The sequence below is a fragment of the Nematostella vectensis genome, chromosome 5, assembly GCF_932526225.1.
Source record: "Nematostella vectensis chromosome 5, jaNemVect1.1, whole genome shotgun sequence".
NCBI lineage: Eukaryota > Metazoa > Cnidaria > Anthozoa > Actiniaria > Edwardsiidae > Nematostella > Nematostella vectensis.
Genome location: NC_064038.1, coordinates 9170073 through 9182949, shown reverse-complemented (window position 1 = coordinate 9182949; position 12877 = coordinate 9170073). Strand labels below are relative to the sequence as shown.

Here is a 12877-nt window from a genome sequence, read left to right as displayed (position 1 = left end):
TCACACATTACATCGACCTATTACATCAGGACGTCACGCATTACAATAGAACGTCACGCATTACCTCGTCATTGTTCATTGCTGTTTCAATCTGTGTCTTATGACGGATGTGACATCCCATGATGTAGGCACCCGGGGCCTCGACTAGATCTAGAAGGTTGCTGTTAAGTAAAAAAGTTAAAAAGAAAATCAGCAAACTAAGGGTCTATTGTATCCATTTCCACCGACTTATTAAAACAAGTAACTCAGACAACATATTAACATAAAAGACGTATAAAGAACTTAATTGGGACAGTTATTCTAGTCAGGGACCTCAAAGCCAAAAGCGTGCACCTACGGGCATTTTATTTTGATTTTTGTTAACATAGCTAATTTTCTAATTCGAATAAAGCTGATTTTGAAGATCCATGTTCGCAATGCCTGATGTTTGAATTCATATTCCTTTAAAAAAGATCATCATATTCTCAATTGTAAAACAAAAATAAAGGAGCAGCTTATCTGCATTTAAGTAGCATAAATTTACCTCGGCAACACGGGGACATAGGTCCAACTCCACGTCAGTGGCTGAATGAATGTAAATATACTCTAAAAAGAACAAGTTTTTATGTAGGGACGAAATGATACAAGGGTAAGTTTTTTTATGGTGATGCAAGTTTTAATAACTGAGTTGTGATGGTGATGTTGATGATGGTTGTGATAATGTAGTCATAATGTTGCTGATGGTTGTGATGTTTATTCTAACAGTGATTTATAACCATGATGTTTGGTGCTAATGATGCCTTATACTGCTGCTGAGGATAAATGTAGAAGAGAAGAGAGATGGTGTTTGCGTCAACAATGTTGATAGTAATCTCAATATTTCTTATGCTTTATGCTAATATCATATTGCTAATTGTGTTTGATGCCATTGGTGGTTCCTACTGTGCTATGCTGCTGCTGCCGATGATATTGATGATGATGATAGTGGTGATGATGTGAAAAAGTGACAAATCACCTCTATGACGATGGTAAGCAGTGAGTACCGCGATGACATAAAGATGAGCCTCTGCTGCGACAAGATACAGCTGATGATGAGGAGAATGTCACCAATAGAGAAACACAGGAAAGGAAGATGGAGGTCCATGTCTACCACTCGGCTCTCTGATAACAAATGCATAGAATCATTAGTAGATCTAGGGTGAGGGTTTAGCAGTTTAAACTCCTCTCTTTTTCTGCCTAGGCCAAACTGACATGTGCCAAAAATGCCATACAGAATTTTCCTCTCCAATTCATCCCCCACCCAGCCCATATTTTTGGTTAGTTCGTGGAAGGGCATAAAAGTTTTTTTTTTTTGGGGGGGGGGGGAGGGGGGGCAGCATGCCCTAACCAAAGAAGATATTTTTAGTTCAGCAAGAAGCTAGATCTACAACTAAGAATATCCCCCAAAAACAATAGAAATTGATGAAACCAACAAACAAACAGTTTTCAGCAATAAAAAAAATTATACGCCTAATACTTTATTCCACTTACCTGGGTCTTCTGATGGCTTAATAACGTGGCTCACACTATTTAGACAAAATTCCTAAAAAATACAATATTCTTAAACAACACTTAACACTATTGCGTGCAAAGAGATGATGTATCAGCATATCATGAACTGATATTACGAAAGTTGCTCATGACACTCTGTGACAGAGAAAATGTGCATGCCTGAGACATGCATGTATACTGTAATAAAAACATATTTCTTGGCATGATCTGGGGGAATAATAACACTGTTAAGTAAGTACTGATACTCACTAGGGCAAGGGAACCGGCAGGAGGGGCAGGTATCATAGAAAGATGAGACACAAACTGCATCAATGCCATCCTGACAGAGCTTGGGTCTCGGTGCAGATCTGGCAACAAGCTGGAAAACACAGAAGAAAGGTTAGGGAGTACTTTATGGCATTGCTCTAGAATCTCTCAAAGTCTTATGGAACATTTATATGGGGGGTCAAATTGAACCTTCACTCGCCCAAAAGGCAATTGTCTATCCATTAATAGTCAACTTGAAACAGCAAGTCTTGAGAGGGAGTCTAGCAGATACAGTGATGACTAAACTTTTGCAACTTTTTCAGTGGCAAAAGCCCGGCGACTGTGTCCAAGATTTTTTCTGCAAACAGCGGTTCTGTCTGCCGCGGTCAGCCGCATTAAGGGGGTTATTTGGTTTGTATATCAAGAAAAGTCTGTTCGATGCTCAGTTGGACTGCACGTTAGGTAGCACTTTATGGAAGTGCTCTAGCATTTCTCTTACAAAGTCTTACAAGTCTTACAAAACAATGTTCTGAAATGAAGGGTCAAATAGAACCTTAACTTGCCTAAAGAGTTAAATGTCTAGAGAGATCTGAATAATCAACTTAAAGCAGCACGTCTTGAAAGAGTCTAGAATAAAGGGAGAGAAACCGCTCTCATGCTCATGCATAGCCTAAGCTGCTTGCTGCACAGGCTCAAACCAACAAACCCCCTCTTAAAGAAGAAACACAAGACTACATACACTCAAACACATACACTCTCTAGGAAGAGGTTTTGAGACTATGGTCAAAACCAACACTGTCGGAACTCTCCCTATAGGAAGAGAGGGGTCAGGGGTAAATAAAACAACCTGCCTGGGAAGGGGGGTTTAGGGGTAACCAAAAGCCTTTGCCTGGGAGGGGGGTCACGGGTAAAAAACAATCTCTGCCTGGGAACGAGAGTCATGGGTAACCAATACTGGTAAGGGGAGTCAGGGGTAACTACCACCATCTCCCTATCAAGGGGGATCAGGGTGTTTGTACCACCATCTCCCTATCAAGGGGGATCAGGGTGTTTCTACCACCATCTCATCCCTATCAGGGGGGATCAGGGTATTTCTACCACCATCTCATCCCTATCAAGGGGGATCAGGGTGTTTATGCCACCATCTCATCCCTATCAAGGGGGGTCAGGGTGTTTCTACCACCATCTCCCTATCAAGGGGGGTCAGGGTGTTTCTACCACCATCTCATCCCTATCAAGGGGGGTCAGGGTGTTTATGCCACCATCTCATCCCTATCAAGGGGGATCAGGGTGTTTCTACCACCATCTCATCCCTATCAAGGGGGGTCAAGGTGTTTCTACCACCATCTCATCCCTATCAAGGGGGATCAGGGTGTTTCTACCACCATCTCCCTATCAAGGGGGGTCAGGGTGTTTATGCCACCATCTCATCCCTATCAAGGGGGATCAGGGTGTTTCTACCACCATCTCCCTATCAAGGGGGGTCAGGGTGTTTATGCCACCATCTCATCCCTATCAAGGGGGATCAGGGTGTTTCTACCACCATCTCCCTATCAAGGGGGGTCAGGGTGTTTCTACCACCATCTCATCCCTATCAAGGGGGGTCAGGGTGTTTATGCCACCATCTCATCCCTATCAAGGGGGATCAGGGTGTTTATGCCACCATCTCCCTATCAAGGGGGATCAGGGTGTTTATGCCACCATCTCATCCCTATCAAGGGGGGTCAGGGTGTTTCTACCACCATCTCCCTATCAAGGGGGGTCAGGGTGTTTATGCCACCATCTCATCCCTATCAAGGGGGATCAGGGTGTTTATGCCACCATCTCATCCCTATCAAGGGGGGTCAGGGTGTTTATGCCACCATCTCATCCCTATCAAGGGGGGTCAGGGTGTTTATGCCACCATCTCATCCCTATCAAGGGGGGTCAGGGTGTTTCTACCACCATCTCCCTATCAAGGGGGATCAGGGTGTTTATGCCACCATCTCATCCCTATCAAGGGGGATCAGGGTGTTTCTACCACCATCTCCCTATCAAGGGGGATCAGGGTGTTTATGCCACCATCTCATCCCTATCAAGGGGGATCAGGGTGTTTATGCCACCATCTCATCCCTATCAAGGGGGGTCAGGGTGTTTCTGCCACCATCTCATCCCTATCAAGGGGGATCAGGGTGTTTCTACCACCATCTCCCTATCAAGGGGGGTCAGGGTGTTTCTACCACCATCTCCCTATCAAGGGGGGTCAGGGTGTTTATGCCACCATCTCATCCCTATCAAGGGGGATCAGGGTGTTTCTACCACCATCTCATCCCTATCAAGGGGGGTCAGGGTGTTTATGCCACCATCTCATCCCTATCAAGGGGGATCAGGGTGTTTCTACCACCATCTCATCCCTATCAAGGGGGGTCAGGGTGTTTCTACCACCATCTCCCTATCAAGGGGGGTCAGGGTGTTTATGCCACCATCTCATCCCTATCAAGGGGGGTCAGGGTGTTTCTACCACCATCTCCCTATCAAGGGGGATCAGGGTGTTTATGCCACCATCTCATCCCTATCAAGGGGGATCAGGGTGTTTATGCCACCATCTCATCCCTATCAAGGGGGGTCAGGGTGTTTCTGCCACCATCTCATCCCTATCAAGGGGGATCAGGGTGTTTCTACCACCATCTCCCTATCAAGGGGGGTCAGGGTGTTTCTACCACCATCTCCCTATCAAGGGGGGTCAGGGTGTTTATGCCACCATCTCATCCCTATCAAGGGGGATCAGGGTGTTTCTACCACCATCTCATCCCTATCAAGGGGGGTCAGGGTGTTTATGCCACCATCTCATCCCTATCAAGGGGGATCAGGGTGTTTCTACCACCATCTCCCTATCAAGGGGGATCAGGGTGTTTCTACCACCATCTCCCTATCAAGGGGGATCAGGGTGTTTATGCCACCATCTCATCCCTATCAAGGGGGATCAGGGTGTTTCTACCACCATCTCCCTATCAAGGGGGATCAGGGTGTTTCTACCACCATCTCCCTATCAAGGGGGGTCAGGGTGTTTCTACCACCATCTCATCCCTATCAAGGGGGATCAGGGTGTTTCTACCACCATCTCCCTATCAAGGGGGGTCAGGGTGTTTCTACCACCATCTCATCCCTATCAAGGGGGGTCAGGGTGTTTATGCCACCATCTCATCCCTATCAAGGGGGGTCAGGGTGTTTCTACCACCATCTCATCCCTATCAAGGGGGATCAGGGTGTTTCTACCACCATCTCATCCCTATCAAGGGGGATCAGGGTGTTTCTACCACCATCTCATCCCTATCAAGGGGGATCAGGGTGTTTCTACCACCATCTCATCCCTATCAAGGGGGATCAGGGTGTTTCTACCACCATCTCCCTATCAAGGGGGATCAGGGTGTTTCTACCACCATCTCCCTATCAAGGGGGGTCAGGGTGTTTCTACCACCATCTCATCCCTATCAAGGGGGATCAGGGTGTTTATGCCACCATCTCATCCCTATCAAGGGGGATCAGGGTGTTTCTACCACCATCTCCCTATCAAGGGGGGTCAGGGTGTTTCTACCACCATCTCATCCCTATCAAGGGGGATCAGGGTGTTTCTACCACCATCTCCCTATCAAGGGGGATCAGGGTGTTTATGCCACCATCTCATCCCTATCAAGGGGGATCAGGGTGTTTCTACCACCATCTCCCTATCAAGGGGGGTCAGGGTGTTTCTACCACCATCTCATCCCTATCAAGGGGGGTCAGGGTGTTTATGCCACCATCTCATCCCTATCAAGGGGGAGCAGGGTGTTTATGCCACCATCTCATCCCTATCAAGGGGGGTCAGGGTGTTTCTACCACCATCTCATCCCTATCAAGGGGGGGTCAGGGTGTTTCTACCACCATCTCATCCCTATCAAGGGGGGTCAGGGTGTTTCTACCACCATCTCCCTATCAAGGGGGGTCAGGGTGTTTCTACCACCATCTCATCCCTATCAAGGGGGGTCAGGGTGTTTCTACCACCATCTCATCCCTATCAAGGGGGGTCAGGGTGTTTCTACCACCATCTCCCTATCAAGGGGGATCAGGGTGTTTCTACCACCATCTCATCCCTATCAAGGGGGATCAGGGTGTTTATGCCACCATCTCATCCCTATCAAGGGGGATCAGGGTGTTTCTACCACCATCTCCCTATCAAGGGGGATCAGGGTGTTTCTACCACCATCTCATCCCTATCAAGGGGGGTCAGGGTGTTTCTACCACCATCTCATCCCTATCAAGGGGGATCAGGGTGTTTATGCCACCATCTCATCCCTATCAAGGGGGGTCAGGGTGTTTCTACCACCATCTCCCTATCAAGGGGGATCAGGGTGTTTATGCCACCATCTCATCCCTATCAAGGGGGATCAGGGTGTTTCTACCACCATCTCCCTATCAAGGGGGGTCAGGGTGTTTCTACCACCATCTCCCTATCAAGGGGGGTCAGGGTGTTTCTACCACCATCTCCCTATCAAGGGGGGTCAGGGTGTTTATGCCACCATCTCATCCCTATCAAGGGGGATCAGGGTGTTTCTACCACCATCTCATCCCTATCAAGGGGGATCAGGGTGTTTCTACCACCATCTCATCCCTATCAAGGGGGGTCAGGGTGTTTCTACCACCATCTCATCCCTATCAAGGGGGGTCAGGGTGTTTCTGCCACCATCTCATCCCTATCAAGGGGGGTCAGGGTGTTTCTACCACCATCTCATCCCTATCAAGGGGGGTCAGGGTGTTTCTACCACCATCTCATCCCTATCAAGGGGGGTCAGGGTGTTTCTACCACCATCTCATCCCTATCAAGGGGGATCAGGGTGTTTATGCCACCATCTCATCCCTATCAAGGGGGGTCAGGGTGTTTCTACCACCATCTCATCCCTATCAGGGGGGATCAGGGTGTTTCTACCACCATCTCATCCCTATCAAGGGGGATCAGGGTGTTTCTACCACCATCTCCCTACCAAGGGGGATCAGGGTGTTTCTACCACCATCTCATCCCTATCAAGGGGGATCAGGGTGTTTCTACCACCATCTCATCCCTATCAAGGGGGATCAGGGTGTTTCTACCACCATCTCATCCCTATCAAGGGGGATCAGGGTGTTTCTACCACCATCTCATCCCTATCAAGGGGGGTCAAGGTGTTTCTACCACCATCTCCCTATCAAGGGGGATCAGGGTGTTTCTACCACCATCTCCCTATCAAGGGGGATCAAGGTGTTTATGCCACCATCTCCCTATCTAGGAGTGTCAGGGTGTTTATGCCACCATCTCCCTATCAAGGAGGGTCAGGGTGTTTATGCCACCATCTCCCTATCAAGGAGGGTCAGAGGTGTGTCCAGAACCTAGATATTCTATACAATACTTAAAACACCTTCAAAATATGACTATGCATAGATAGGGTTGTGACCAAACCACAATGTGTGTGCTAACCTGGACAGCGTGTCTTTTAGGATTCTGAAGTAGGGGTACTTGGAGATACAACAAAAGCTGAGGGGCACATAGCATAAGCTGTAGTCAGAGCTTAGTAAGGCTGAAAACAAACAAAAAGTGATTAATTCCTTAAATTGAAAGAAAGTGATAGTGTTTATTACAATCATCATCATTATTCGGAGCTCCTCTCTGATGGTACATGTCCAGCCACAAGAACTCAGGTTTACACAATTAAGCCATTCTCATCTAAATGAGGCCATCTCAAATTATGTATCTCTCGCAAGAAGACACTCTCATAAAAAAGTCCGAACACCTTGAATCTAAAATACTTGGAACCTGTCAGGTTGTTTTCCCTCTCCCATTAGCAGATAATCCTATATAATATGATGCATGTAATGTATCAATGTTTTGTGGCATCCCATGTGCTCAAAACAGCCTGTAACCTTTAAAGAGCAAGTTTCCATGATATGAAACAACAGCTGATCACACCTCTATCATTACTGTCATTTATGTGCACTAGATCATAGCCAGGGATGCTCTCATTCTAGGGGAGATAAGAAAGAACAAATTAAATCCAAATGATAAAAATGCTGTATACAATGATTTCCAAACATTACCAACCTCCTTAGCCCCAAACAGCCTGTGTACCGTCAAGCAGCAACAATATGTTCTGTTCCCTGAAAAAAAGCTTATATTATGGAATTTTCAAAACATATAAAATGTTACGATTTTGTGTGGTGCATTTAAAACAAGCAAATTTAAACATCACTTTAATTTTTTTGTGATTTTCAAGTTATAAATTTGACAAATTAAAATGACCTAAAATGTCCTAAAAGCCTGGTACACATGTTGAGTAGAACTTCATGATGTATGCATTTTGTTATGGCTCGCAAGACAGTGAGTAAAGTGCACACATTTTGTGAGCCAGTCTTTGTCAACAAGGTTTTATTATGCTGTTGATACTGTCCTCAACCTTATCATGGACAGTCACTGATTGTAGAATAAACAGACAAAGATAATCAAACCTTTAACTTACTGTACCTTCAATATCTGTCAGCACCAAAAAATGCACTGAGTCTTCTTGCTTTGTTTGGTTAACAAAACCTCCATCTAAAGTTGAATAAGGCAGAGAATCAATCTAGACTAATAGTCTTATGACCGGGCGTAATTGCATTTGTTTTTGTGTAAAACATAAAACAATGCAAGTCATAAAATATATGTAAAACAGGACCCTACTGATATAATGTGTTTGCAGCCCTACACATGGGAGAATGCACTTTTAAAAGAACTTACTCCTGAGCTCCCAAGATGAGAAAAAGCCTGTGATAAAAATCAATGAATGAAACACCAGAAAAGCATGTTCTTTTTGCCTGCCAATCATGACAGCATGCAAAGTACAATTTTATCAACAAGACATTAAAAAGAAATAGCACCCAACAAAACACAGTCTTGACCTTTTTCTCAACAGAGCTGTAAGCAGGCACTAAAATATTTGGGGTAGCACGATACAGAAACATTAAAAGAATATTGGGAGACACAGCCACACCCTTTGTGGTCATCTTCTTAATAATTTTCGAAAACATTGTATAGAAGGGGCATGTGCCCCTAGTGCCCCACCATCTGCCATGGCATTGCCCAAGCTTGTGTGCTTAGCCAGCAAATCAATATGGGTTGTGTATATACATTGCTCACCTGGCAAGCAGAGTGGAGGTAAGCTATTGATCACTTCAGTAGACACGGGAAGATCTGTCATGCCAGTATTTGGGGTGATAGAGGAGCGCCTTGACTTTCTAACCATAGATTTGACTGGGGTTCTGCCCATCACCTTGCTACTTTGGTAGAATGGCTCACCTAATACAACAACAAAAAACAACAGGAACAAAGACCCCTTAAGTGAATAAGGTATGCCTAAAAGGCTCAAAGTGATTCACCTTCAAGTTCAGATGTAGAAAAGCATTTACCATACTTCATGTATAAATAAAATGAATTGTGAATCGGAGCATTTATTATATCATTTTGATACTTCTGTTTCTTTTGTTGTTGTTTCTTTTTTCCTCGATATTTATATTGGGGTGTGTATTATACGCGTGTTTTCAATTTTTTTATTGAAGGAGGCCTTGAAAATTGGGGTGTGGGGAAATACGTTACTGAAAGACATTGCAAAAGTAGTAGAATTAATTCAAAGAAGCTCGGAAATTGAAAAATAAATGTTAAAAAAATTAGGCCCTCCCATAAGCCTGTATTAAAATTTGAGGCCCTCCCCCAAACTGTGGTTAAAAATCTCAACCCCCCCTGTTAAATAATGGCCCTTCCCTTACAATGCCAGCAAAAAGTGTGTATCTATCTGTTACACATCCCTACCCAAGCTATTCATTATTTGCATTTAAAATTTAAATGCGCACTCGCACGCTTGTTCTAAAAAAGTTTTTAAAAAATATGAAAAAGTGTGTAACAAAAACAACATAAAATCTTCCTGATTACTTCGCCCAATCGTATTAAATAGTGAAATGGACCAATTCTCTGTTAAAGCTATGTAATGCAAAGGATCTTGTTGGATTATTTATGCAATTTCAAGGTTTGAGTAAAGGTACATCGTGTTCCGAAACCTAAAAGTACTATTTTCAATCCATTTCTATTCACTCGATGTGAGGCGTTCAGACCAAAATATTGTATTTATCTGAAAGATCAACGGTCATTCAATAAACTTGGATAGTTATTTTAATTATTCCGCATGATTTTGACTGTTTTTTTAGATTGCCTAAATGACGCTAAAATCACTCTTCACCGTGATAGTGTCCCTGTTTAAACTGTGTGACTAAGCAACTTGCACAAATGCACTTTAAAGAAATAAGGTGTTAATTAATAACCACTTTTGCTTTCTTACCATCAACATCAGTATCACAGTGCGGAAAAGACGCTACTTGGCCTGATAAAGCTGCAATGACTTCTGGAGTGAAGTTGGTATTGAATAGAGCAGAAGAATTATGGCTACTATTCTGAAACTGGGGTCTCTTAGCCTGAAATCACATACATTTATGGACGTTAAAATAATATGCACTCTTTCAGTTAAATGCCATTAGTCATATAACAAAATTATCACCTCATATAAACAGTTACTGCTGTTCAATGCATGTTGGATGTCCAAATTTAAAATTCATGTAATATGAGGGGGGTTCAGGAGTCAAGCTAGGAGTGGGCGCGGTGGGGCATTCTAACCCCACACTTGACCACAAATATGTCTTAGGGATATGTACCTGATTTGCACCATACTGTATATTTACAGTCACTTTATAATTTTATGATATTTTTAAGAACTAAGGTGTTTTTTCATGTTTGTTTTACTTGATCTATAAATATTAATGCCAAATAATGGGGTTTCTTCAAGGTTTTTCTTTTGTTGTTGTAATGAATAAAGTTCACCAGAAAAAAAGAGTTTTTTTAATTTTTCACAAGATTTAATTCCTTTAAGAAACAATTTTGCCTTCAAATCATGAAGTCTTGCATAATATGCTGACCCTTTTTTCACAGCCTGCAAAATATTGTACCAATAAATGAAATCTATCCGATGCACCCCTCTCCCCTAATCACATTCCTGTCTGCATACTGTAAATGACCTAATAAACGCCACCTATCTCCTATTTACGGTACCCCCCCTCCCCCCTCACAATTACACCAATGCAGTTAACCATACCTGAGATGGACCAGGCATTAGACCGGTGTCCTGGTCCATGCCGATGACAATGCACATCTCAATCAGGCTGTTTAATAGCTTTTTAGGTGCTGGCTTGGGTGGCTCAGAGTCAACCATCATTCTTATATTGCTTCTTGAAAAAAAAGGAGATTCTTGTAAAATGATAGAACACTCATCATCTTCTAGGGGAAGGGGTAAGGATTCTTGTAAAATGATAGAACACTCATCACCTTCGGGGGGGAAGGGTGGGGATTTTAGTAAAATGATAGAACATTAATAACCTTCTGGGTGAATTGGGGGGGGGGGGGGGGGGTTCTTGTAAAATGATATAATACTTATAACCTTCTGGGGAAAGGAGGCAGGATTCTTGTAAAATCCTGATGCGAAAAGCCAAAAGCCAACAGGTTATGGGCACATCATTCTAGGAAATTTTATATTATTCCAATGTTTTACGGGAGGGGGGGGGGTAAATAGGGGTATTTAAATCCCTGATCTGCTACATTTTCGGGGCAAATCCATGGATCCGCAGATATTTTTAGATCAGCATGCTTTGACAGACATATAATATCATCGATTGAAATTCATTTAAAATCCGAAATTCGACCGTCAAAGCAGTCAAAATCCGAAATCCGCGCCCAAATTGTCAACAAGATCCGTGATCCGCCATATTTTCAAAATCGGCCAATCCTCTAAAATGATCATCAAAATCCGTAATCTGTGAGCATTTCGGTGCCGAATCCGCCGATCCGCGAACCTATTCACCCCCCCCCCCTTTTACTGCATACCATTGTTAATGAAGTAGTTGACTATAGTTTTCACACTTGAATATTCTTTACTTAAATTCATTCACATCTAGAGATAACACAGACAGACTGATCAACCTCCTTAGCCCCCCCCCCTCCCCAAAAATTCAAAAATTACTTTGAGGTTTTTCTACTACATAATGAATACAATACCCTAATAATCACATGGGGCAACCATAAAATGACAATTGATTAATTTTAGTGAAAACAGCTCAGTAACCTTTGTCAATTTTCAAGCACTATATCTGGACATGACCTAATAAAAGAATCCTATATCTACAGCATATTCAACCAAACAGCAGCAAACGAATAAACAAAAATAAATCACAAAAACATTGACAATATCACTTATCTGTGATAACTCTGTCACATGGCAATTTTATGGTCACGTTCCTACTAAACGCGAATAAATTACGAGTTCGTAAAGAAAGTAAACTCCGAAAGTGATTTTTAATTTGTTTGCCATATCAGTAAATGTGAGTTATGTTTGAGGGATTTTCAAATGGCGGGAAAATTACAATAATTGCATACTGTAGGTATTTCATTCTTCGTGGGATATTTCATGAGTTTCCGGTCACAAAGAAAGCAAAAGCGAGATAGGCTGGCAAAGAAACTGAAAGCAAAGTATGTGAAACTTTTAATACGCCTCTTTGTCAAGACAAGATTGCATAATAAATTAAAACCCTTTGTTGATCGTGATATGTTAGTTATTTGAGAATGAATGAAAATCTTACCTCAAAAACAAAAGTGCTTTGTCATCTGCTTCACGTCAAGTGGAAGGGTTGCCTTTTCTCTCCATATAGTGTCACGGGTTCAGATCAGATCGCCAAATATGCCATGATTTTCTGAGAAATCTTGCTCATTGAAATTTTTGTCTTTCGCAGGAAGTTTACTCTCTCCTCACCGGAAGAACGCACTCAACCCAGACTCTCGCGGATTTGTGACAGCTAACAGCCCCCCACTCCCCCCCCCCCCCCCCCCCCCCCCCCCCTTACCCCTTCTCTCCCACCCTCCTAAAAACAAGAAGAGACGAAAAGCCATATTGTAAACTGTCATGTAAAGAGATTCAATTAAAAAAAATGACCTAAATAGACCAGTAGACGCCACAAATGTGTTTATCTGTTTGAAATTCTAAAACAT

At 43.3% G+C, this 12877-nt stretch overlaps 1 protein-coding gene across 2 annotated transcripts in view; it reads right to left on the bottom strand.

Moving 5' to 3' along the window:
- LOC5518171 (DENN domain-containing protein 3) overlaps nt 1–12658 on the bottom strand; it is a 40521-nt gene extending 27863 nt beyond the window's left edge. Inside the window, exons 1-13 of one of the 2 annotated variants that reach the window (XM_048727781.1) lie at nt 12472–12658; nt 10935–11067; nt 10128–10260; nt 8936–9094; nt 8285–8353; nt 7865–7920; nt 7733–7787; nt 7244–7343; nt 1780–1888; nt 1510–1561; nt 995–1140; nt 524–585; nt 65–161 (exon numbers count right to left, since the gene is read on the bottom strand). In XM_048727781.1, coding sequence (XP_048583738.1) covers nt 65–161; nt 524–585; nt 995–1140; nt 1510–1561; nt 1780–1888; nt 7244–7343; nt 7733–7787; nt 7865–7920; nt 8285–8353; nt 8936–9094; nt 10128–10260; nt 10935–11054 — 1158 coding nt within the window. In that variant the 5' untranslated portion in view covers nt 11055–11067; nt 12472–12658. The remainder of the gene's footprint in view (nt 1–64; nt 162–523; nt 586–994; nt 1141–1509; nt 1562–1779; nt 1889–7243; nt 7344–7732; nt 7788–7864; nt 7921–8284; nt 8354–8935; nt 9095–10127; nt 10261–10934; nt 11068–12471) is intronic. The other variant, XM_048727782.1, reaches the window with a different exon arrangement.
- Between the last annotated feature and the right edge of the window lie 219 nt (nt 12659–12877).